This window comes from Prionailurus bengalensis, chromosome F2 (genome assembly GCF_016509475.1).
Source record: "Prionailurus bengalensis isolate Pbe53 chromosome F2, Fcat_Pben_1.1_paternal_pri, whole genome shotgun sequence".
In the NCBI taxonomy this organism is placed as follows: domain Eukaryota; kingdom Metazoa; phylum Chordata; class Mammalia; order Carnivora; family Felidae; genus Prionailurus; species Prionailurus bengalensis.
Genome location: NC_057353.1, coordinates 78,602,060 through 78,628,723, shown reverse-complemented (window position 1 = coordinate 78,628,723; position 26,664 = coordinate 78,602,060). Strand labels below are relative to the sequence as shown.

The 26,664-nt window shown below is 50.3% G+C and overlaps 1 protein-coding gene across 3 annotated transcripts in view; it reads left to right on the top strand.

Moving 5' to 3' along the window:
- Positions 1-26,664, top strand: part of FAM135B (family with sequence similarity 135 member B) — a 283,395-nt gene that overhangs the window by 202,404 nt on the left and 54,327 nt on the right. For all 3 annotated transcript variants that reach the window (XM_043601841.1, XM_043601840.1, XM_043601839.1), the window contains exon 7: positions 1,357-1,483. In XM_043601841.1, coding sequence (XP_043457776.1) covers positions 1,357-1,483 — 127 coding nt within the window. The remainder of the gene's footprint in view (positions 1-1,356; positions 1,484-26,664) is intronic.

Here is a 26,664-nt window from a genome sequence, read left to right as displayed (position 1 = left end):
TTCCTTTGATCCAGTTGTAGCCAAAATGTACCCTTGCTTTAAATTGCAGTTCTGGCTCAGTTGGTTAAGTGTCCGACTTCGGCTCAGGTCATGACCTCATGGTTCATGAGTTCAAGCCCCGCGTTGGGCTCTGTGCTGACAGCTCGGAGCCTGGAACCCGTTTCGGATTCTGTGTCTCCCTCTCTCTCTGCCCCTCCCCTGCTCACACTCTGTCTCTGTTTCTCTCAAAAATAAATAAAGGTCAAAAAATTTTTAAAAAGATCGCAGTAAACAAATCAGAGTAATGACTATATTCTATTCGATTAGGTGTGTGTTATTAGCAGCGGTGGCTACATAAAGATAATAATGATTGTGTAAGGTTTTATTGTATTTGTGGTGTCATCGACATCAGCTGGAGCCTTTATCGAATGACTGCTGTTTGTCTGACGTTGCACTTGAAGCCACGTTGGGCCAGTCTCACAGAATCCTCAGAGGCCGCAGTGAAGGTGCTGGTGTCAGCTTGCCCGGCATAAGAGCTGTCCCCTCCCCATGTCATGGAGCTTATGGGCACTGTCACCGGGCTCCCAGTCTGGACAGACCAGCCTGGATGGCGGCCCCTGACCCCTGGGCCGTGCTCTATCGGTGACCCCTCGACTATCCCTCCTCCCCCCCAGTTTGCTTTATAAACTGCTCTCCAGTGTGCCCTGTTCTGAGTTCACCTTCGTGGTATCCCCTCTACCTCCCTCTCTATGCAAAATGTCTTCACAGAGAGGGGGCTGGGCCTCCGTCATCTTGCCACCTGCCACCTGACTCACTGCCAGGCCTGTGGCGCTCACCGGATACATGTTTGAATACATGAATTAAAAGCGTCATATGAACTTTATTTCCCGTCAGGGCGTTGAGCAGGGATGTGGGTCGCTTGGACTGGATCCTTCCAGGGAGATGCCTTGAGCACCTGTGATGCTCACGCCCTTCTACAGGACAAATGGAGGCTCAGGGAGGGGAAGGGTTGAAGGAGCTCACCCCAGACTGTGCCCCGAAGGGAGCAGACACAGGACTCAGACAGTAGCGGGTGGAGCCCCCGTCCTTCTGTCCCTCTGGTCCTGGGGCCTTGGAGCTGTGCCTCGGTGTCTTTCGGCAGGTGCACAGTTGGCCTTTCGGGGCATGTTCGTGTTCACAGAGCAGGCTGTGTGCCGTCTTCGCTTCCCAGGATCGCGTGCCGGGTGCACCCCTTGTCAGGCCGGCATCCTGAGGGGCAAACTGCTCCTTCTAAGTGGCTTATCTCGCCGTGTCCCACTGACAGCCCGGAGGGGCAGAGCCAACAGCACCATCGCTTTCTTCACACTGTTTCTCCCTCTTCAATCCCCCGCCTTTCAGTTTTACCCGTCCGGGAAGAGGGTCCTGGCTTGGTAAAGGCGGCCCAGACGCGGGACCGGAGCAGTCCAGCCTCTCTCTGGAGAACCTGGTCTTCGGAGCTGGGTACTGCAAGCCGACTTCCTCGGAGGTAAGGTCCACACGGGACGTGGCCCCGGGGCCAGATGCAGCTTCGCAGGGGTGCGTGTGGGCCCCTTCCTCTCACCCGTCCGTCCGTTCCTTCCTTTCTGTGAAACATATTCCTCGTGCCGGACCCTGGGGTGGACGCTGTAGGGTCCTCTTCTGGGCGGTCCCTTGCAAGGGCACGCGGTGAGCGGCTTCCCCCGGACCACATGGTAACCTGGACAGCCCGTCGGCCGTGAGCCCCTGTCAACGCCCGCCTCCGTCTCCCACTTGCTCACTTCTCTGAGCCTCAGTTTCCCCCTTGAAGAGTGGACTCACAAAGATTCAGTAGTCTTCTGGGGTTGTGTGTGAAGCCATCGGTGTGATGAGTGTGAAGGTCCTAGTCCAGTGCTGGTATTCAGTAGGCGCTCAATAAATATGCACATCCTGACCGTTCCCTTCTTCCTTCTTCCCAGCCAACTCCCGTCATTACCTCTCTGTGAGGCGCAGGGCTTTGGCCACACTCAGGGTCGCTGTGCCCAGACTTCTCCTGAGCCAACACGTCATTACGTTTGTGAGGGACTTGCTCAGAAATAACCAGCCTGCATTAGAGACGGATAGATGGAGGGGCAGATGATAGTATTTCCAACTAGCGGTGACATATTTATGTAGACACAATATATATCAAGAGATCTGTTGAAAAGAACTGGCTCCCGTGATGATGGAGGCTGAGGCATCCCCATGACCCATCCCTGCAAGCCGAGGACCTGGGAGAGAGCCAGTGGGGGGCTCTGGTCTGAGCTCAAGTGGGCAGGCAGGAGAACGCGGGTGTCCCAGCTGGAAGGCAGGCAGGGAAAGGACATTCTCTCACTGTCCCCTTTTGTTCTGCATTTTCTTAGCTGGTCAGCTGATGCCGCCCACCTCAGGAGGGCGATCGGCATGAATTCTGTCCGCTGACTCAAGTCAGTCCCCTCCAGAAACCCTCACGGAGACAGCCGGGATAAAGTTTTACATGGTGTCTGGGCACCCGGTAGCCCGTCGGGTTGACCCAGTGAGCTGTCACACAGTCCACAGTAGAAGCGTGGAAGTCTGCCTACCCAGACACGAAAGAGGCACCCCCTTGTCCCGTGCAGCCCTGCCCCCTCCTCACATATCCGGCTCTGCTGGCTCTCCTGTGACATCACCTCTCCCTGCCTGTGGCCCAGCCAGGAGGCTTGGCCGCAAAGGTGGCTGAGCCATGCGTGTCTCCATCTGGTGCCAGCCGCGGTGTCTCGTATTCTCACGATGCAAGGAGCTGAGGAGAGAGCTTCTGAGACCCTCCTGAGGGGCAGGGGACCCGGACCCGGGGCAGGGTTCTGTGCCCAGGAACGAGCAGCCTTTAAAGCCAGATAGAACTTCCTCGGTGGTGGGCTCCAAACACTTGTAGATGCCACCGAGCCTCGAGGCACCCGTGTCCTCAGCGTTGACACTGGACCCAGCAGATAGTAGCAAGGGGGTGGGAGTTCGGGACTTCCTGCTCCCTCTGCGTATCCCCAAGCCCAGGCACTGACCCTCCATTGTTAGTGGGTGCTGTGTGCGTCCCGTGGATCAGCCCCAACCCCCCTGCTGCAGGCCCAGCCCCTCTCCAGACTCCTGATGGGTAGACCGAGGCCTTCGTTGTGACCACGTCACAGGGCCAGGGCCGCTTCCCCCTCAGCCGACTTCTCACTCGCCCGCATGTGCCTCCCCAGAGGATCTACCTGAAAATCTCCAGCTCAGACCATTTCCCAGGTAATGTGGCGTAGGACGTTAGGGAATGTCAGAGATCGGTTCAAAACATTTTTGACACATGTTCCAAGACAAGGGCCTTTTCTAGGTCCACGGGAACACGTGGGGATGATTATGCTACAGCATCTCCCAGAAGGAACTCTTATGCACATCCTCTGATGCCTCGTTCAGATGCCACCACCTGTGAGAAGCACTCTCTGATTTCCTAGGAATAAGTTCTCTCTCCCAAATGTTCCCTCCGTGGTTGGCTCTAGGCATCTCTGTCTCTCCTCCGCCTGATTCTGAGCGGCTGCGGATAGAGGCCAACTCACTCACCAGCACATCCCTGGGCCCAGCACTGTGTGGGGCTGCCCCTGGAGACTGTTGAGAACCCGGGACCTGGGACGGGCTGGGACGGGGGACACGGACTCTGCCGCATCTGAGAAGCCGAGCATGACCCAGCCAGATCTCTGCCTTTGACACGGTGTGACATGGGGGAGAGAAGATTATGGTGTCAGGCACCTGCCACGCTCCCCAATGCCATGTGACTTGAGGGCGTTCATTCACCCTTGCAAACTCAGGTTCTCAACTTGAGAAAGGGATAATACCTGCTTTTAGAGAGGATTTCAGGAGTTAATATGTATAAAGCCTACAAAAATAGACTCATAGCAGGAACATGATACAGTATAGTTTTTTCTTCCCCTTTCCATTTCTTTTCTTGGCTATTTTTGGGGATGTGTGTCAAAGAAGACATCCCTGTCTTGTACCAGAGTCAGATAAAATAGCTTATTTGTGGGTACTCAGCAGTGAACTTGCTCATGGAGCTTAGCTCAATGGGTTATTTTCGGGACCTGATTCTTTCCCTGTGTATTTTCCATTTGGGTCCCATCCAATTATGCGGGCTCAGTGCTGCGCACCCACCCTGTGCCTTCCCACCAGGCACGGGCTGCTGAGCAGAGAACAAAATCCACTCCCCCTGCCTCCCCTAGGAACGGTGCATCCAAATCCCCAGGAAGCCCAGTGCATTAGCAAATAACATGGGGATCCACACAGATTGCAGCATCAGCTGAAAGGATTAGAGACCAGGTGTTGCCTTCAAAATAAGCCTTTCTGTGCAGAGACGTTTGCAGAAGCTAGAGCGTCATAGCAGAATGAGTTGACCGCATGAAACATCATGGGTCCCTTTCCCGACAGCCGGGCCCCTCCCTCCCTCCCTCCCTCCCTCCCTGTGTGCATCCCGGCTTTCCTCTTTCCCAGCTCCAGGCGGCTGGGGCTTCAGATTAGAGTTGGAGCTCCCGTCCCCTCCCCATCAAGAGCCGGCAAGCTCTGCCCGAGGGGAATTATTTTGCCTCTCTGATTTGCGGCTTATCTGTCAAAAAGGGACACTAATGCCTGCCTTGCAGGGTTGCTGAGAAGATTAAATGAAATAAGCATGTAAGAGCCTGGAGCGTAGAGCCCAGCACAAAATGCTCAGTAAAACCCTCTGTTGGATTATTTTTCTTTTGGTTTATCCACATAATTAAATCGAACGTTCCTCCAAGAGCCCCAGTGTGGTCTTGTGGGTAGGACATTGAACGAAGGGTCTTAGGTGTGGTTTTGTTCTTGGCTTTGGCACTAACCTGCTGTGTGACCTTGAGTCAGATCATTGCCCTCTCTGGGTCTCAGTTTCCTCATGTGTAAAAGAGGATTGGACAAGATGATGCTGGAGGTCCCTTTTAGTCCTTTCTCTGCTATCTTCCCTGTGATATCCCTGTCACTGCCTGGTGCAGTTGGGGACGTTTGACACATACTTGACTTATTAGTCCAGATTCTCCAGAGAAATGGAACCAGTAGGATGTGTGTATGTGTACATATACACGCACGCACGCACGCACGCACGCACAGATCGATGCTAAGGGAGTGTTTCATGCTTTTCTGGAGGCTGTCAAATCTGAAATCTGCAGGTTAGTTCAGCAGTCTGGAGACACGATAGGAGTTGCAGTTTGAGCCCAAAGGCAGTCTGCTGACCAAACGACCAAATCCTTTCTTCTTGGTGGCAGAGGGTGGTCAGTCTTTCTTTTAAGACCGTCAACTGATGAGGCGAGGCCCACCCACGCCATGGAGGAAAATCTGCTTTGCTCGGAGTCTAATGACTTAAATGCTCACCTCATCTAAAACATACCTTCACAGAAACACCTAGGATAATGCTTGGCTGAGGAGCTGGGTACTGTGGCCTGGCAAGATTGGCACGTAAGATCTGCGGTCACACTTAATAAAGTGCTCAGGATCAGGAATCCAATTCTCGAAACCAGGATAATCCCTTTCTCCCGCCAGGGATGCGGCGCACTCCCAGCGTCGCTGAGATCAGTGGTGGTGTTCCACTGCCCGGGGAGAGGATGGCAGCCTGGTGGATGAGCACAGGCCGTAGGGTGTCCTGGTCCTCAGAGCTCAGCCTCCGTGGGCAGGAGCATCGGTACATCGCGTGCCCATCCATCCACATGCTTAGTCTCGACTCAGTGCCGCCCCCCCGCCGTGTGCCGCAGGGGCCCAAATGGATGCACCTTGGCCTCTTCCTCGGTGGGTCGTGGGATCTAGTGCATGAGGCAAAGCAGTAATCGAAGCTTTAAAAATTCCGCAATAGCGTGTAAAGTATGATGCCAATCATTTCGCATTGAGTTTTTGAACACCTGTTCTGTGAAGCCGTGGACGCCCAAGGGCTCCGTCAGTTTCACCAGCCACCGTGTGGGATTTCCTTTTGCAGGTGAAGAGGCCGAGACACAGGTTTAGTTCTGTGTCTACAGTCATAGGACTGGGCAGCCTCTTGCCACGGCCCCGCCCGGTCAGTCTGCTGCTTCGCAGGGCTGGGCGTGGCCTTTCTGTGTCCACGGCGTGTGCCTGATAGAGCGAGTGTGCTCAGGAGACCTTTGTTGAACGAGCACCTGTCAGAAACCGTGGAATCCGAGAACATCTGAATGCGAGAGGACAAAAGCCCTTGCGAGTAGACGTTAGGCATTTAACTTTCCAACAGATGCATTCCACCCGATGCTTTGAGCCTCCCTGGCCCCTGGCTCACCTGTGGAAATCACAGAAGCCGTGCTGGGGAGGGGGGGACTCGTGCTCTGCCGGAGCAGATGAATGCGCCTGAGACGAATGTGTTGGCCACCAAAGTGAAATGCCTCCATGCTCATGTGACGTAGAACATACTTTCCAGACCCAGGAGTGTGTCATTGAGAGAATATTCCAGACTGTGGCTCTGGGGCCACTTTCCTGCTAAGTCAGGTGGCAGAGGGTTGTAAACCAGCATCTTCCTGGAAAGGAGTGATGCTCCCAAAGCACATGTGTACAAAGTGCTGAGCTTTACAAAGCCTTACACGCTGAGCCTTGTGGCATGACAGCCCCTCGCTGGAGGCAGGCATATGTCTGCAAGGGCTGGGTGGGGTGGAAACCGAGGCACAGGGCTGATCTCCAGGCAAAAGTCTCCCACCTCCTATATATGCCATTCTTCCTACTCTTCTGCTTCCATTTTTATTGGGCGCTTTGTACTTCACCCTTGCTTTAAATTCACCCTTGTTACTGTAAACATCCTCGTATCCCTTTCGCGAGCATCCGGAGTCCCATGGCTAAGGCACGGACGTTCATTATTGCTGTTAATGCACCATCATATTGCCTCTCGACTGCGATGCATCTCCATGAGCAGAGATGCTGCCGTCAGTCTATTCACTCATCAGATATTTATCAAGCACCTACCATGTCTCAGAGACCGGGCAAAGGGTCGGGGACACCACGCTAATGGGAATGTCAGCCTCAGCCTCCACCTGGTGGGGCATCTTCCTTTGTGTAGCCCCCGGCACCCATTCGAGGTGCTGGTCACTGCAGGTGCTCAGTTAGTGTTGGATGTAGGTGAGGTAAGCTGGTGCACCGTGAGGTTCTTGGTTACATATGAGGGGTGACCACAGCTGACATAGCCCCAGACACAGTAGGTCCAGTACCCAGGACCCAGGGCCCGCAATACTTTGGGGGCCAATGGAATGTTTTAATGTCTTGTAAAATCAAAACATATATATGCATACACACACATATGCATCTACCTGTATCTACATATGTGCATGTATATATGTAATTATGTCATTCCAATCCTGAAAATAAAATTTTAAATATATTTTCTATTTTCTAACAGATGAAAAGTCCCAGTCCCCAGCAAAGGCATAATCTGGCTCTGGGGACAATTACTATTAGCTTAGCTTTCATCTTTACTTCCTGATTACAGACACAAGAAAGCACAGCCCGGTAAACCCAGATGTTCTCCCCGAGGTGGACAGGTGCACACTTAGCACTGAGCTTTCTGTTTAGCCCCGTGCTTTGTCAAAGCTCATCACACCAGTGTGATGCCCGCCTGGGGAGTGGGCTGTCCAAGCATTTGTGTGGGGATGAGCACAGACGACTTTGCAGTCCGTGGACGCCACGTTCTAAGGTTAACTACCTGGGGACGAGTCCGACGTCATCAGGAAAACACAATCGTTATCGAAAGAAAAACATGTTTCACAGTTTTAAAAATTGTGCTGAATGATGTCTGCTATTTCAGGAATTAAGATGCCAAGCACTGTTGTACTCGCCCTCTGTGCTAAAATTAAATAGTTTATAACGTTGCAAAACAAATAGTAAATTGCTATCTGGTGCACAGCCGTGATGGGCTTTGACTCTCTGGTGGGTTGCATTCATCTGTGTATGAATCCAGCGAAAATTCCATGGGTCATTTCCACAAAAGAATATAAATCCGTGAAAGTGGACTTTTCGTGCAAAAGTCTACAGTATTGCTTATTTATGCACAACACTTTTCATTGGCGAAAACCACCGTTTTTCCTCGTCTCCTGCCTTCGGAGGCCTTCCTCCTCTCCCGAGTTTCTAGGCACGGTGGGAGGTCACGTGGCAAGGACGAGGCAGAGCAGTGTTCTCAGCATCCAGCGTGACAGGCACCCAGTCAGCACATACTGACTGATTACAAGGCCAGGGGGCAGCACGGCGCACAGGCGAGAACACTGGATTTGAGACGGACCCCTGGCAGGGCTAAGGTCAGGTTCATCCATGGATTACCTGTGAGAGCTTGGCAGGTCATTTGACCACTCTGAGCCTCTGTTTCTTCTTCTTTTCTTAAAGGGGAGAGTGAAATGTGTTCACCCTGTAAGGTTTGCCTGGGACTCAGGAGGGGAAAGATATTTCCCCCTTTGAGCATCCCTGTCTCCCCTCCTGTTCTTCCTGACATGACGGTGTCATGGTGTCACCAAACGTCACATTCACCTTTTAATGTAATTATGTCAGTGAGATGTGCTGAGCACTTACTCATGTTAGGCTCTGTGCTGAGCATTTTTACTGTGCTTCCTCATGGCTCCTGGAATAGATTCATATTATAGAGGTAAGGAAACTAAAGGTCTAGTAACTTCATAGTTGCCCAACACTGGGCAACTGGTCCCCTGCGGGGCCGGGATACATGCCCAGGTCCCACTGCATCCAGCCAAATTATTTCCACTTGCCGTCTCCTAGAACCTTCCCAGTAGGTGGACAGCCATGTTCCCCACCTTCACCACCTAGTGCCGGGCAGGTGGCAACAGCTGTCTCTGTAACCAGTGCCTCTGTGATGTTTCCTCCTTTTCGTGGTTGAGGATCCTGAGTCTAAGCCATGCCTTGTCTTCTCATTAAGGCAGCGGTCATGTTGGAGCACCCGGGTGGCTCAGTCGGTTAAGTGTCTGACTCTTGATCTCAGCTCAGGGCTTGATCTCAGGGTTGTGAGTTCAAGCCCTGCATTGGGCTCCATGGTGGATGTGAAGCCTACTTAGGAAAAAAAAAAAAAAAGCGGTTATATTTAACATTGAGGTGGGCAGAGTGGAGCGATGGTCAACAAATCAGCCCCAATTCTATCCTCGTGGAATTTGCAATTTAGGCAGAAAAAGGAAGGAGATTGAAAAACTAATCTCATAGGAGATAGACGCTAACAAAGAATTCATCTGCAGTGCTCTAGCTGGCTGGAGCACACAAGAGAGGGGCCCACCCCCAGGGTGATTGACAGAGGGCTTCCCAGAGAGAGGGACTTTAAGCAGGGAACAGGACGCAGGACTCTGAATCTAGATCCGTCTCTTGCCATGGACTAGTAGTTTCCTAAATCCTCTGTCTTCCGAAAGCAGACATTAGTAGGGGCCTTCCAAATCATTTGGCCCATCATTTTTTAGAGAGAGTCGTTTCCTTGAAACTTCATTTATTGCTTTATTTACCATGTGTTCGCAGGGTACTTATTTTGGTTGTGCTCATGTTGGAGTGGACGGACACGGCCCAGAGAGACATGTGGACTCTAGACAGGAGCTCCCGGTGCAGGGAATCAGGCCTCATGCTGGTCTGCTAGTGAAGCACAAAACAGGGCCGGGTGCTCGAGACTGGGACACAGTCCGGAAGCACTTCCCAGCCTGAAGGAGCTCTCGTCTGAATCAAAATGAGTGATTGTCAGCTGTGGAATGTCAAGGGGAGGGGAAAGGTGAGGAAAAGAAGCATCGAGGCCCAGGGCCGTGAGGGAAAGGGTGTGGCACATCTGGGGACTCCAGGGAGGCAGGGTGGCCAGACCTGGGGCTGGGAAGGTCACCAGTGGCCCGATCACTGGGGACTCTGTAAACCTGGTTAGTCATGACAGTACCACATGCGGGGGATCGGCATGATGGGATGCGTTGTCATTCTCGCTGCTCTGGACGGGATTGATGGGAAGAGGTAGGGCTGGGGCAGAATCCGCAAGAGCCTGGAGTGGAGGCCTGGACCATGTAGAGGTGAGGTGAGCAGAGTAGAGAGATGGATGGATGTCATAGCTGCAACTGAGGTAGAATGGAAGGAACTTGAAGAATCGACCTATTTGGTAGCTGTGTGTCATGGGTCATAAAGGGCTCTGCTGTGAGCTAGCTTCCTAGTAAGGAGATTTGGCACACTTGATTCACGCTAAAGTGTCAGTGGCTGAAATCATCCATTGTGGGTGACCTTGATTTAGGCATTTGCATTTTTTAATTTATTTTTGAGAGATGAGAGAGAGAGAGAGAGAGAGAACGCATGAGCACAAGTGAGGGAGGGGCAGAGAGAGAAAGAGAGAGGGAGACGTAGAATCCAAAGTAGGCTCCAGGCTCCGAGCTGGCATTGCAGAGTCAACGCAGGGCTCGAACCCATGAACTGTGAGATGATGTTGAGGCCGGATGTGCGTTCTGTATTTGAGCCTTCATTTGATAAACATCTTATTGCGTATCTAACCTGCACTTCATGCAAGACTCTGGGAGTTTAGCTAGGAGCAAGGTATACGTGCAAGAAAACACACCAATCTCTACTTAATCATAGTGTCTTGGATGCAAAGGAGCTGCTCTTATGCGGCCCCTGACCTGGTCTGTGATATGGGGGAGCTTCCTTGAGCAAGGGGAATTCAGGCTGTGACGTGAAGGATGAGACATAGCCGGAAGTGAGGGGGGGACGTAGGGCTGCCATGTACAGTTGTGTAAGTTGTATGCTCTACAAAGGCCCCTGGTGGAGGAGGTGGGTTGGGACTGAAATCCCGCCCACTTTCCACTTGCCAAGCCAAGCATCAGTAGGGCAAGGGAGCTTTCCTCTCTCCCGTTGATCCACCTGCAGGGAAACTCATTCTGGTTAGCACAGAGGCAACCCATGGACAAAGAGTGGCGAGAAAGAGGAAGAACATTTGAGCTGCGTGTACTGTGGCAAAGACCCTGGGCTGGGAAAAGGTGTGATGATGCTGTTGCAGTCCCTGGGCTGGCACCCAGTGACTGAGAGGGGGAGGGATATGAGTGAGGCTGGGGGGGGGGGGGGAAGGGAGCCGTCACCTGCAGGAACCTGCAGCCTGTGTGCTGAGGGTAGCAGGGCTGACATCCCAGCACGACTGTGATGAGCGAGTATGGCACAGATGTGAGGCACCCAGACGGTGTTCTGCAGCCCCCCAGCAGCCTCACCTGCAGCACCCGCTCTCTGCGCAGGGTTGCTGGGCTCCAGTCACCACCATACCATGAACGCAGCTTTCCTAGGAAGGGATTGCTCAGGGAGGGAACAGAAGGAGAATCACAAAGGCCTTGGCAGGTGTTGGATCTGACTCTTGTCCAGTGTTGTGTGCGAATTTGAAAACCAGGTCCGAACATAAAACACTGCCCTCTGAATGTGTGTCCAGAATCTCTGAACCAGTTCCCGCTGAATGGCAAGAGCCCATAACTGACTGTACCTAGAATATCGGTAATTCGTTTGGTTCTTTCTTGCTGTCTAGCTGGGTGGGTATCTACCAGTGGATGTCTTGATGTCGTGGAGAATGCCTTTCCTAGTTAATGGAGTCTTGATGGAAGGGATGCTGACGTGGGAGCCAGGATTTCGAGACTCTAGGACCATTTCCCCCCAGAGTGTGCACTGTGACCCCGGCAGACACACCCCGAGCATTTGGCTTGACTCAGGAGATGCAGAGCACTGGTGTGTGGGTGGAGAGAGTGTGAAGTCATCGAGGAACCGTCCCCATGTGCCCTGAACACCTACAGTTAATTAAACTGTAAGGCTAGGGTTTGGGGCGCCTGAGCGGCTCAGTCAGTTAAGCGTCCCGCTCTTGATTGCAGCTCAGGTCATGATCTCACGGTTCATGGGATTGAACCTCACATCGGGCTCTGCACTGACAGAGCACAACCTGCTTGGGATTCTCTCCTCTCTCTCCACCCCTCTCCCACTCATGCTTTTTCAAAAATAAGTGAACTTTAAGAAGGGAACCACGAGGCTCTAGTCAATGATGTAGGGATGTAGGTGATATAAGCCTCTTCTCCTTACTCTCCAAGCATCTTGCTTGATGCTCTGGGCTTCCTTTCTTCTGTGGTGACCTGGGGAGTCATGTGTTTGGGATGGCAGTGGCACAGAACAAAAGAACGAGGATAGGGAGACGTCGTTTGGAGGAGAGCCACACAGGAGATCCGCTGACCTGTATCAGACTTTAGAAAGACAAACAAACAAACTTAAAAATGTTAAGTAACTGAGATTTATGGATTGCTTGTCGCAGCAGTTAGTGTTACTTAAGAAAAAATGTTTCTTTCGATGGTCTAGCCTTATCAGAAAGCTAAAAGCATGGCCCCGACCTTAGCAATCAGGGATCTGGAAATGGAGACTCGGCTATCAGAGGATGGGCACACGAGGACCTGTGTTACTCAGAGACATTTGGTAAACTGTCACCTCTGAGGACTTAGAAGGGAGACTGAAGGCCGTCTGAGCTGTGTCTGGGGCAGGTCCTCAGCCTCGGCACTGTTGACATTTTGGGACATTTAGGGAAAGTCCATGCAGAAATTTGGGGCCTGGCAGAGTTGGAAAAGCCTATTTCTTTTGGAACAAAAACACTGAAGTTATTTTAAAAATAAAAAAACAAACACAAGAAAACTTTGACAGAGCCCAAGAAAACTTCTCTGTTGAATAAAGTGGCTTGAGGCAAACAGCAGATTAATGCATCAATTCTCCTACATATCGACCCAGAAAACTTCAAGGCAGCTTCTATTTACTTTCTATAGAGACCTGGGGGGAGAAAATAAAGAAATGCAGCTGACATAAGGGCACGGGGAAGAGACTGGAAACAAATAGATTGACAGCCTACTAAATTTTGAAGAAAATGGTGTTGTAGAAGAAACCAAAGACTTAGACTGGAAGACTGATTGGCTGTTTGGGGCTAATGTCAACCCGTGGGCCTCCTTCCCAGGGTGCTGGAGAGCAAGAGGTAGGCTTTGAATGCTGTCTGTCCCCCAGGGACCGTGCTCCCCTCCACCCAGCCTCCCGGGAGGCGGACCCAGGGACCATGAACTGCATGGACCCAGGGAGATGGACCAAGGAGTTCTACCAGTAGTGAAATTTGTGCCTCATCACGAAACCTACAGACCTATGTCTGTGGTGGGTTCCCCACTCTCCTCCATCCCTCATGGGAATGTCCATGTCAGTTTCTCCCTCCCACTCCTACTGTTGCCCGTTGTGAAGGGCAGTTCATTTATATTCTTAGGTCTTTGGTTGTTGGACCAGTAAGAACCATATCGGACCCAGCGTCCACACTGCCTCCCCCTCCCCAAAATCCGACAGCTGGAAGGCGAGGCCGTGAACACCTGTGACCAGGGCTGCCCCCCTTGCACGAGGGTGTGGCAGGTGTAGGAAGAAGAGGGAAGCAGGGTTGGTGATCAGAATAACAGTGGTGGCCGACTGGCTGTACCTCCCCGGTCCCATTTCATTTGATATGCACGTGTGAAGATGTTTTGCCAGGCCTCCCTTGCGGTTAGTTGAGGGCCGTATGCCTGGGTCAGAGCCAGTGGGATCCCTGAGTATTTTCCCTTAAAAATACTGTGTGATGCTCGAGGCTATCCGTTCATTCTGTGGTGCCTCTGAAGAGTGTATGTCAAAGTTGGGAGTGGCACAAGATGGGAGGGCCCTGGATCCCTGAGTCTCTGCTTCTAGGAACACTGCCCACAGCACTGCTATCCCACAGTGGCCTTTCTGTGAGTGATAACTCACTGAGAGCTCAGGGTTATTTGTTATTGCAGCGCTATACCAAAGACGAGAAGTCTGATGCACAACACCTGTTTAGAGACTGTAGTGTGGTCTTGAGATCCAGGATGCTTGGTGGGGTTTAGTGGAAGACGGGCCTGATCACGGGAGGTCTCCAACGTCTGGTTCAGACGTCCTCAGTGATTCCTTTAGACCCAGTTTCTAGCAGGCCCGGTGCCTAGGCTACCAAAGGAGGGACACACAGCAGGTGTAATGCAGGAAGAGAGCACACAGGATGTGAACTCAGTGACCCTCTTAAGTGATTTCCCCCAGTGATGAGAACACCCGGCAACGGACCGACTGGCTATTCGGCGACAGTGTTGCCGAGGTCTGGGTGAGTGTGCTGTGCACGTGGATACACATGGGAGCACTTACACGGGCACAGGCAGGTATGTTTGCAGGAGAAATGAAGCAGTTTCCACAAAAGTAGCTGTGTTCTGTCTTGAATGCGGCGAGCAGAGGACCAGGATAGTGGACACCTGTTTCTCCCTCCTCGGTCTAAGCCGCTAGCTGGCCCAGGCAGGGCACATGGGCCGCCCGATGGCCGGATGGAGTCCTGGGGACCGGGGGGTCATCAGGGCCCCTCCGTACAATGCAGGAAGCACCCGCAGGTCTAGCTACTCTCTCCCCTCCTTCCTCCTTTTCCCAGTCTCGCCCTGGACTGAAGATGAGCTTGCAGTTTTAAGAGGAGGAGAGAGAAATGGAGAGAGGCAGCCTCAAGGCTGACATGTATGTCACTCCCCTCTCCCCAGGAAGCTGGCTCAGGGGGGCGTGTTGTCTAGCTCAGCCTGTCAAACCTACCTTGTCGAACCCCGGCCTGTCCACCACCAACATGTGTCTTCAAGCTTCACAGCTTCGCTGCTCTCAGAGTACATGTTAACACAGGCATAGACTCAGAAGTCCAACACATGGACTCTTGGTAGCTCACGGGTGGTAAACAGCCTTGAACGTGGTACCAGGCTGCCTGCAGAGAGAGCCTTTCCCCGTGGCTTTCCCTGCAGTTGGGGACAGTGCACAGCAGAATCTCCTGGGGAGACTTTTAAAAATATTATGCGAATCTGAGCTCTACTCCCAGGATTCTGAATCAGCCCAGCTAGGCTGGGGTTTAGACCGCAGTGTTTTAAAAATCTCCCCAGGTGAGTCTGAGGCATCGTCCAGCCGAGGTATCCTGGAGTAGACCAACAGGTACAGACTTGGAGTTGGACACGCTTGGGTTCCAACCCAGGGTCTGTCACTCTGGTCGTCCAGCTCATCACCTCTGAGCTAGAGATGATGCACCGATTGGGTGCTCGACGTGGAGTCAGAGCTCCATAACGTCCCTGACTCAACTGGGGTTTTGTGTCGTGTCTGTGAAGAAGGCACAGGAAGCTCCACCGTTTATCCTTCTGCATATTCTCCTCCACCTTGTTGATTGCGAAGTCCTTCTCTCCAAACGCCTCCCAGGTCCTACCCTCTCCCCTGGCCCCAGGCTGGGTTAGGAGGCCCCTCTCTGGGCCCCAGGTAACTTCTTGCCCACTCTTGCCTTTATGACCTTTGCATTTCATTGGCATTGCCTGTTTTCTAGCCAGTCCCCTGCTAGACCACACGTGTTGGGGGCAGTGACTGTTCCTCCAGAACAACAGGTGTGTCAGAGATGGACCTTCAGTGAGTAGCTGTAGATGCTGTCTCTGTGCTTCATCCTTCTTAATGCCTGTGATAACCCTCTGAGCGAAACCGCATTACCTACATTTTGGACACAAGAAAACTGAGGCTCAGAGAGAGGAACTAACTTGTCTCAGGCACACAAATAGAAGGCTGCAGGGGAGAACCCAGTGTGGCAGACTCTGTGTATCATGTGTGTGCATAACCTTTGAGTCCGCATATGGAAGGACCTAGTCTCCAGTGTAAAGAACCTCCTCTCTCTCTTTTAATATTGTTTTCATGTTTATTTATTTATTTTGAGAAAGAGGTAGAGCACAAGCAGGGAAGAGGCGGAGAGAGGGAGAGGGAGAGGGAGAGGGAGAGGGAGAGGGAGAGGGAGGGAGAGGGAGAGGGAGAGGGAGAGGGAGAGGGAGAGGGAATGAGATTGAATCCCAAGCAGACTCTGGGCTGTCAGCACAGAGCCTGATGTGGGACTTGATATTGTGAACCATGAGATCATGACCTGAGCCGAAATCAAGAGCTGGACGCTTAACTGACTGAACCACTCAGATGGCCCACGAACTTCCTCTCTTTGACAGCAGCCTCCCAGGCTGCCATGCACTGTCCCTCCATTGCCTTGCCCTCACCAACAGCTTGTACAGAATGTTTCCTTCCCCTAAATATAGAAGAAATGCTCTCTGAGCCTCTTTGTACTCACAACTGTTCCATCTGAAAAAACACAAATTATAATTGGATCATAACTATTCATTGAGGAGTTAAAGATTTGGCACGAGTTACCAAAAGGAATGATTTTATTTTCTGGCCTGTAGGAATGCCTGAACTTGGAACAAAGAACTCCATATTTAATGGGACTGCCATTACTAGCTTTTGTCCTTGAGTAAGTAACTGACCCTTCTAGACTCAGTCTCCCCTGGTCAGTAAGGTAACAGTGATACTTGCCCCCTCTCTTTGACATATTCAGCAACTTGGCCACCTCACTGTATTCTGGGGCTGTGTTCATATTTGGTAAAACTGCAGTGAGTAAGACACATGCTATCCTGGCCTCACGAACAAGCAGGGTACTGCTGGGGGCATATATATGGCATATATATATTAAATACGTAATTACATCAATAGGTCACAAATTATTGTGATAAAGGTTATATAGAAGTGGAGCAGGTGATGTGCTTCCCCCTTCTTTCTGTCATTACATTTGTGTCTTTCCTTATCACCTCCTGGTCCTGCCCCTAATTCTGTCCTGCCCTCTTTCCAGGCATCTCTGCCCTCCTCTATGCTCTCTTCTCTTCCCTTGTTTAGATGGCTTGCTTCTCTGACCCCCTTTCCTCTCTGCTTCTGCCTCCTTCTCAGCTCCCTCCACCCCAGTCTTTCCTCTCCTCCACGTCCCCACCTCCCATTCTCTACCTCACCCCTTTTTCTTCACTATAACTCCCTTTGCTGAGAACTTCTCTGTCATCGGTGCCATTTTTGTATCAGTTTCTACTGTTTGATTTTTCTCCTCATTATGTGTTGTGTTTTCCTGACTCTTTGTATGCCTGGTAATTTTCGATTCAATGTCAGGCATTGTGTTTACCTTTTCATTTTCAGTGCTAGATTTATATGTATTTATTTATATATACATGAAATAAAAATATGAACATGGATTTATATTAACTAATACATCGAAAAACAAATACGTATATATCATTATATATACACAGAGAGAGAGCTTTGTTATGGGATGCGTTTTAACTGATTCCAAACTGGGAATCAGTTTGATCCTTCCAGGGCTTGCTTTTAAAGGTTTGCTAGGAGAGACCAGAGAAGTCTTTTGTCTTGGGATAGTTTAGCTGCTGAGACAATGCTCCTCTGAGCTCTGCCCATTGACCCATGAATTGTGAGGTCTCCCACTCTGACTTGTGGATGCCCCCATCATTCCCTGGGAATTGTCTCCTATGCTCTCATCTCTGGTGCTCTGTCCTGTGAACTCTGGGCCCTTGGCCTCCTGAACTCTCAGCGCTGTCTCCTTGGCTCAGGGAGGCTGCCCTGGCAGCCTTAGTTCCACCTTCCTGGATCATGTCCTGGAAACTCCCTATAGGCAGTAAGTAGTAGGACTCACTTCACTTGTGGTCTATGCAGCCTGATGGCCAATGTCTGAAAACTGACGCTTCATATTTGTATGTGGGTTATTTTGTTTTTTTTTTTTCCCCAGTGAGAGTGTAAACTTGATTTCTGTTACTCATTGTTGGCTCAAGCAATCACCCCTCCTTCCAACACCACTTTCGGTGGAACCTTTAAATTTAAACATCAGTATACTTGCAGATGTTGTTGTTGCTATTATTCTATTTCCTGCTTCCTTATAAACCACGAGCTGAAATCCATGGTAGCTATTTGAATACAGGTCTTGCATATTAATTTTCCTAGATGTCTTTTGTGGGGTAGACGTATATACACATGGCTTGTTTTTATCCTCCTCACCACCACCATCGTTGTCTTCACGGACGTGTCAAATACACTTCTAAGCTCTTTACATTGATTTACTCATTTAATTATAATGACAGCCTCTGAGCCAGGTTATTATTAGTGTCAACTTTTTTTTTAAGTTTGTTTGTTTGTTTATTTCTTTAGAGAGGATGCACATGGACAAGGGGCAGAGAGAGAAGGAGAGAGAGAATCTTAAGCTGGCTTCATGCTCAGTGAGGAGCCTGATGTGTGGCTCAATCCCACAACCGTGAGATCATGAGAGTCAATATCGAGTTGGACATTTAACTGACTGAGCCACCCAGGATCCCCTGTGTCACTTTTGAAATGAGGAGACAAATGCACAGAAAGCTCAAGGAACCAGCTAGCCAGCAGCATCTAGAATACAGATGTAGGCAGGGTAGCTCCAGCATCTCCAGCCTCCACAACTAGGCTATTTGCTTCTTATTAGCAGCTGAACACAGCAGGGCCTTTCCAGGTGCCCCAGAGGGAGGACCAGCATCGCAGCTGCTGACCCAAGTGACATTTGAACTGCCTTTGAAGGAGCTAGGGTCTGGAGGGAATGGTAGGTCGTATCTGAATTCCAGGCTAGAAGGATGATCCAGCCGTGAGCCAGGAGGTTCCTGTTGGAACATCGTCATCTTTGGGCAACCCAAGCATTTAAAATCCCAGTTATATACCCGCTGGAGTGCCTGTAGTTTCCACCACGGACTCTGGATCCACATTGCTATGTTCTGTTCTCGACTCTACGGTTTCCCATGTGTGAGCATGTGTGTGAGAGTGCATGTGAGGCCGGGCAAGGTGCTTATTCTCTCTATACCTGAGGCAAACTCATCTGTATGATACAAAAATATTACTGTGGAAAACTCCTAGGTTTGGGGTGAGAAGTCAATGAGTTAATTTATTAAAACATGTAAGATGGCACGAGGAACAGGCCGGCCCCCTATATGCTGTTACACAGATTATGGTTTCTGGTGACTGCTAGGCCCCGCCCATGGGTGCTTCCATCTCTCACCCAGGTAGCCCCCAGAGGAAGGGAGCAGAGCTGGCTGGAGGCCCTTGCAACCATCCAGGCAAGAACCGGACCCAGGCAATGAAAGCAGGAGGTGGGGGGAGGGTAAAGAGTGGGAGGCATTTTAGCGGGAGAATACATAGGTCCAGGTGAAGGAGAAAACCCAAGGGCAACTCCTTCTGTTTTTGATGACTTGGAGAATGGCATGGCCTTTCCCACATTACCTTGAACTGCTCTTTCGACATTTTCTCAGTCTCCAGCTCACATATTTAATCAGATTTGATATTCTTTATTGATGATTGCTGAGTGGTCTCCCTGCATTGATTAGGGCTCTGGGCATTCACTGGTCCCTGGTGGGCATTTGTAAAATTACTGAAGGCAGGAAGTCCATCCTCTGTGATGAAAGCTTCCCTCTGTAGGTTCCAGGCTTGGCGATTCTAGGAGTCACAGGAGGACCTGACATTGTGGTCTCTTCTCCCAAATATCAGCCTGTTCTCCCAATCAGTGTCATCTTCTCTTCCTGAAAATGAGTGGGACCAAAGGAATATTCCAGACCCCACACTTTGTATCTCCGATGTTATGCATAATTGAATGTGTTTGATAGTTTCTATCATCTTGAAAAATCACTCTTCAAATACTGCAATAATAAAAGATCCATCAAAGAACAGTGGTGTAATATTACCTTCTGTTCCCATGGAGACCAAATTGCTGGTGTTCAGCTGTGGGATTATTAATGGCATTTGCCCATATAACGTGTGTTGGCTTAACCTGGTAAGCAGCCCATGATATTTATCATCACCTGCAATGTGTTCAACTAATTTCAACTTACGTTTATTGCGGGGGTTTTAGGAATGGTTTTATTTGCCATTTTGATTCAATTCAATTTTCCTGAAGGCCAGATTGCCAATGCCAGGTAAGGAGTTTCTTGGCTGTGTTGCTTAGTCTGATGGGGAACGTTCTGTTCATACGTGGTGTGTATGTGTGTTTAGGGGAGACAGGTCATTGAACAGGATCCCTGGAGTGTAGACGCAGAGGCTATAGCACACATTGGGAGGCACTGTGTTATACACAGGGCTCGGTTTCTGCAAACATGATCTCTTTGGAGTCTTCTAACATCCACCAACACATCTAAGAATGAGACCCATTATAAAGGTGAGGAAACCAAAGACCTGATAGGCCAGGCATCTATCCTAAGGGCAGTTATTTGAGCTGAAATTCTAACCCACCTCCGTATAATTCTGAGTGATTGTGCTGTGCATTTGGTATACTAGGCTAACTTACTTAGTAGTTCTGAACAGCACATAAAGCTAGCCGCCTGGGTTGTTTGCAAGGTTAATGTATTTACAGTGATTGGCACATGGTGAATATTGAGTAAGCAGTAGCTCTTGTCTCCTGTTTTCCTTCTCTTGTTTGTATTTTTTCTTGTTTTTGCACAGCTACAATTAGAAGTCAAAAATGTTGAATTACTACTATTTTTGCTCATGTGCACAAAAGATTTTTGGTTAACACAAGAGCTGCATTTACATGGATTCGGTTTTTGTTTTCTGCCAAAGTGTCATTGCTCACATATTTGGAAGTAATCTGAGTTAACTGCGTTTCCATAAACACTAAATTTGCACCCATTAGACTCTACTGATTATACTTGGTATGAAAGGATATAGATTAAACGTGCATCCCATTGATAGCCTCGCTGTTGCTTGGAAGAAAGAGATCGTTTTTGTTATAGAAACAAGAACTCTCTCAATTTAAAAATCTGTCCAGAAGAAACCCTTACATTTCTTACCTTCTTCCCATGGTTATATTGTCGTGACCTTGTACATCTTATCTTGTCCCCCAGTTTGTCCCCATCACTCTACAAGCTCTGAGGAAGGGACCATGTCTTTCTTGAACATTGCTGTAGCCAGTGCCTCGGACATGGGAGGACTAACTCCATATTTGTGTGGAAATCACTGATGAGGAAAGAGGTGACTAACCCTGTGAGGGAAGGAAGCAGCAGGCTGATTTTTCTCATCTTCTGGAGGAGGATGTTGAGATTCCAAAATCAGTTCTTCTAACACTTAAGCTAAGAGCTCCTTCAACTCTACCCCGTTGCTGTCCAGATATGAGTATCTGGAGATCTATGGATAGTTCTAGCCAGAAGGCACATTTTCCATTAGTTACCACTTATGTAAACATAGGTCGTGGAAACACTTTCCAGACTTGACATCAGCGGGCACGCTGGCCAGATGCTATGTGGCGATGGTGACTTTGGTGACGGTGTGAATGACAGCCAAGGCTTACATCAGTTATCTCACTGAGCCCTCACGACAACGATGAGGCTACGTTGTAGCTATGGCGTCATCAGGAAACAGGCACCAAATGGTCTTGTTATTTGTCCAAAGTCACTTAGCAGCTGCTAAGTGAAGAGGTTTCATGGACTGTGCAGCCGAGAGCCTGAGTGAACTCCTCAGACCACTAGTTATGTGGGCTCATACCTCGGTTTCCCCCCTTACAAAATGGTGAGCCTTGCCCCTCTCTTCCACAGACACGGTTTATGTTATGTGAATGTGCTTTATGTGGTGTCCGCCAGGACAAAGGTTGCTGTGGATAAACCAGACTTCGGGGAGAGGATTCTCACTCTCCAGTCACCTCCGTCACCAGCTGATCAGGTGCTCCGTTTAGAGGCAGCCATGGCTTCCAAACGCCATCTTGTTTGCAAACATAACAGAGGACTGACCGCATATATTCCCCTAATGAGTGAGAAAGGCAGCATGTGAGTTTTCTTTTTCTCAGATTTACCCCTGGCCCACATTTCAGCATCCAGAATGAACATTCCTTTCCCGAGGATGCTCTGCCCGACCACCCAGACTGGCTACAGACCTCATGGCTCTCACGTTGCCTGCTTGGTGCAGCGCCCACCTCACCGGAGACGGTTGTCTGTGTTCCCTACCAGACTGAAGGCCCAGGACCGAAGGCAGACTATGGCCTCCTTCACCCACGGCCCCCCTCGGGTGGGCGAACACCTGCACGCTGTAGATACCGTATGCATGAGGGCTCGTAAAGTGTAACGAAGTCCCATCCCTGAGTAGATTTGTCCTCTTATTTAACCTCCCCCGACAATTGTTGTAAATTGTGTTGATAGTGGCTTCATAGCCAGTTTTATTGGAGTCACTTATATTTTTATTGCTGGTCAACAACCCACTGCCAGCACCCACTCAGGACCTCCTATTCTAAGGCGGGCACAACAGTGAAGCGCTCTCAGAATCCTGTCCCCAGACCATTCCGAGTACAGACAGGGCGCTGATCTGCAGGCTCCGAGCTGTGCTGACTGTCCCTTTCACTGTGGCATCGTCTGCCGTAGTGTTTATTATTGGAAATGAATCTCATCCCTCCCTGACTTCAGCCATTCTCTCTGCTTCACTGGCCGCTTTCTCTGGGTAGCAAAGAATCCCATTCCGTATTGATCTCATTCACTTTCCCAGGAGAACCTTGGACAAAACTGATGCTTGCTCATGGCTGCCAGAAAGGCTGCCGGTGGCTTCAGGAAATGCTCTAACCTTTGCTCAGCCTTGCCCACGGGGTCTCAGCCCTCACGGGTGGAGACATCACGGGGAGCGTGCACAGCGCCCACCGCCCTGGGTGCCTGAGCTGCACTTTCTTGAGAGTCGGTGCTGACGCATCAAGTAATGGCAACACGATCCTTGAGTTCCACTGTGCTCTCTGCCCCGAAGGCCTTTTACCTGGTTGTTTCTATCAGTATTCATCACAACCCTGGGACGTGCTAACCCCAGGGGTAGAAGTAACTTGCCCGGGACTGTCCACATGACCATGTCATCAGAGCTGGATTGCAGTATCCAAATCCAAGTGTTCGGTTTGCTACACAACAGGTGTCTCCAGTGATCACAGCCATGAATTCACAGAGACATAAGGGATGTGGTTCCACGGCCAATTTCCAGACCACGCTCTGTGCTTCCAGTCAATTAATAGAATAATATTAGCCAAACTAACGCTGAGTTCTTACCCTTTTCCAGCCTGTCTTAAGCCTGTGTACATATTCCATGATTTACTCTTTACTCGAACCCAGTGAAGAAGTGATTAGTAGTTCCCCCATTTTACAGATAAGGAAACTGAGGCCCAAGGCCAGGAGGGTTGTGAGTGATGGTGCTGGGATTCCAGCCCCAGTGGTGGGACCCTGGAGATGTCGTCTTGGCCAATACATCTCCCCAGCTGGCGCTCTCCTCCTGGGACCCAGGCCCTTGCTGTGTGTGTTGCTAATCTGAGTGATCTTCCAGGGACCTCGGTCATCCTCGGCCCCTTCCTGTCTCATGCACTGATGCCCTCGTTGCTTCCTGCTGGACAACAAACAACTTCCAGACTTGCCTCCTTTCTTCCGAATCTCTTCCCTCTGTTCCATTTCCCCTCGGCCCCTATGAGATGATGAACCTTGAAATCATCCTAGTGACAAGGAAGAGAGACCCTCCCGCCTCAAAACCCACACCCGTCTTCATTCAGCCTCGTCCCCGCGTGTCCACACTGCTGACATCATCTCAGTTTTATTTTTACTTCTGCAAAAGGTTTTCCTTCACACTCGGTTTTCCTCCTCCTAGTATCTTCTGATTTCTTTTAAATTATTAGGTCATTTCTTACGTGACATTTCCCTTACTGGCCCAAGAAGAATGCACACGCTTTATTTTGTGCTGCAGTGGCATCGTGTGGAAACTTGATCCTAGCACTCACCAACCTGTCCTGAAGCCCTTCACCTGTGTGCTGCCACACACACCAGATCCCACAGGCTTTAAACCCAGAGATCACACTCCAGTAATCCTCTTTATTCCCTAGCCAAGCCCAGAAACAACACCCACAAAATGGTCCTTGAATAGATGTGTCCAGGAGTAACTTGGGCACCATGTAAACATGTCATATACTCTACTTAATTCTTCTTTTTTTTAACGTTTATTTATTTTTGAGAGTGAGAGAGAGTGTGAACGTGGGGAGGGGCAGAGAGAAGAGGGGAGAGAGAGAGAGAGAGAGAGAGAGAGAGAGAGAGAGAGTCCAAAGCAGGTTCCGCACTGTCAGTGCAGAGCCTGATGAGGGGCTCGAACCCGTGAGATCATGACCTGAGCTGAAGGCGGATGCTCAGCCAACTGAGCCAGCCAGGGGCCCCAAGTATTTTATTTAATTCTAAAATATGGCTGTTTGTAATAACACTAACCACAATCAGGGTTAAAAGCATCCAAAACTCTTTTCGAAAGAGATTTCTCTGCTTCGGTGTGGAAGTCATACTAGCAGTAGCATTTGAGTAGCGGAAAGGACAAGATAGCTAACGCGCAGCAGTCTCGTTTACGAGGAGAAACGGTGTGGGGCCCTGCCTGGCCGTCTGAGACACGGGCTTGGTGAGGTGAGGGCACTGAACCCGGAGGCAGGCAGCCTGGGGCGGGAGACCAGTGGCAGGGTCAGAGCAGGCTGGTGTTGGCAGTTAAAGCCGGGCAAGGAGAAGCCACAGGCAGAGGGGCCGTCTTTGGTCTCTGGAGCAGGGCCTCTGTAAGGGAGCAGGGCCACCAGTGGAGTCACCGCGTGGGGCTGAGGCCAGACGGGCGGCCGCAGTCCCCAGGGTGGATGGGGTGCTCACGTCCACTAGCCCCTGCCTTCTCTCTCCTCCTTGGCAAATCCACGGTCCCGCGGTCTTACGTGGCCTGCCACTCCTCTGCTGTTTCTTTCACGCCTCGAACCTGCCCTTCTCTTGCTTAAATCCACCAGAAGCAACTTGCCAGGGAGATAAGCATCCTCAGTATCAGATCCTCGACAAGCTAAAATCCTCTCCCCCAAGGACGTTTCTGCCGGATCAGAGAGCCAAGTGGTGAAGATTTGAAGACCTCACGTAACATAAAAGGGAATCACACGATGTTGAAAACAATACATGGAATGTAACCACCCTCTGCCCACCTCCTGTAACTTGTGAGCCTGGTCTGATGAGGAAACACGAAATGCCACTCTGTTACACCATAATGGTATTAATAAGAATAAGAGAATTAACTATAATGCTAATAACAAGGATTATCATTTTGTTCATTAGATCTACTCTTTGTGGAATGACCAAATAATGCACTTAATATCCACCAGGCATTTGGTTTGCTCTATAGCTAGTCCTGTCAACAATCTTATAGATGGCATCTCATCCCAAAATTGTTTTTATTTTTTATTTTTATTTTTTTAATTTTTTTAACGTTTTATTTTTGAGACAGAGAGAGACAGAGCATGAACGGGGGAGGGGCAGAGAGAGAGGGAGACACAGAATCGGAAACAGGCTCCAGGCTCTGAGCCGTCAGCCCAGAGCCCGATGTGGGGCTCGAACTCACAGACCGCGAGATCGTGACCTGAGCCGAAGTCGGACGCTTAACCGACTGAGCCACCCAGGCGCCCCCAAAATTGTTTTTAATAGACAGACTGAGCATGTGCACATGTGGAGCCTGGAGGAGGTTACAGGTTGCAAAGCCAGTGTTTGGGTTCAGATCGACTCTGATGATGGAGTGCACACTCCTTTCGCAAAACACACCGTCTGTCATGACTGGTGATTTCTTTTAAAAAATTTTTTTAATGTTTATTTTTGAAGGAGAGAGAGACAGAGCATGAGAAGGGGAGGGGCAGAGAGAGAGGGAGACACAGACTCCAAAGCAGGCTCCACGCTCCGAGGTGTCAGCACAGAGCCCGACGTGGGGCTCAAAGTCACAAACCTTGAGATCATGACCTGAGTCAAAGTCAGATGCTCAACTGACTGAGCACTCAGGTGCCCCGTGACTGGTGATTTTTAAGAGACACTGGTACATCTAATAGAGTTGGAGAATGGTATTTTTCTTCTTTAAGTCAGAGCCCTCCTCCAGCTAGACTGTAAAAATACATTCAGCAGAAAGGTGTTTGGGGTTTTATGATGGGCTGACAGCTGAACTGCTCGTTCGGTGTGAGTTGTGCGATGTTGTTCTCAATTAGATTAAATGTTAAGAATCCCATTTGCCAACTGCTAACAAAAACTGTTGAACGTTGCACACGGTTTGGGGAATTGCTTGCAGAGAAGAAAAACTGGAGATAAAGCACCAGTGAATCAAAGTGCCAAAGCCATCCGGGTTTCGACAGATAGAGGCGGTACTTTTCGACGTGGGGCATTAGGTGTTTTCGACACCGGAGTGCTGTTTTGACCGCGGTCACCTTAGTTAAAGAATTTACTGTCTGCGGAGCCCTTGTTAGTAAACACAGTGGTGAAGTGGCCTGTTCACGCCGTTGGGAGGCTCTGTGCACAATACTAAAAAGCGAAGGGCCGGAAGGTCCCCAGTGTTTGGGAGGCCACAGGGAAGCAGGCTCCGGTCCCCTCTTTCGTCCCCTTCCTATGCTTCCATCTCCTCAGCTCCGCAGAAAGGGAGGCAGTGTTTGCACAGTGCGGATGCTGGCATCATGGCCGGCGTCCTCACTGCCTGCGGGCCTCTGGCTTGTCCTGTCTGCTCTTGGGGACTCTGCCACATCTCCTCCCAACCCTGTAGACTGGCTCGCATGCGCCTCTCTTGTGTTCCCGGAATACAATGGTCTGTTCTTTGTCAGGTGCTCATTCTTTGCCAGATACGCTTCTAAGTACTTCCTTCCACTATCTGTCTTAGTCGCTCGTCACCACAGTGCTTGGAAATAATTGCCTTTGTTATGGGAGAGGTAGTGAATGATCACAAATACACAACAGGCTTGGGGCGCCTTGGGGGCGGGGGCTTGGTCTGTTGAGCATCTGACGTTGGTTCAGGTCACCATCGCACGGTTCGTGGGTTCGAGCTCCGCGTCAGGCTCTGCACTGA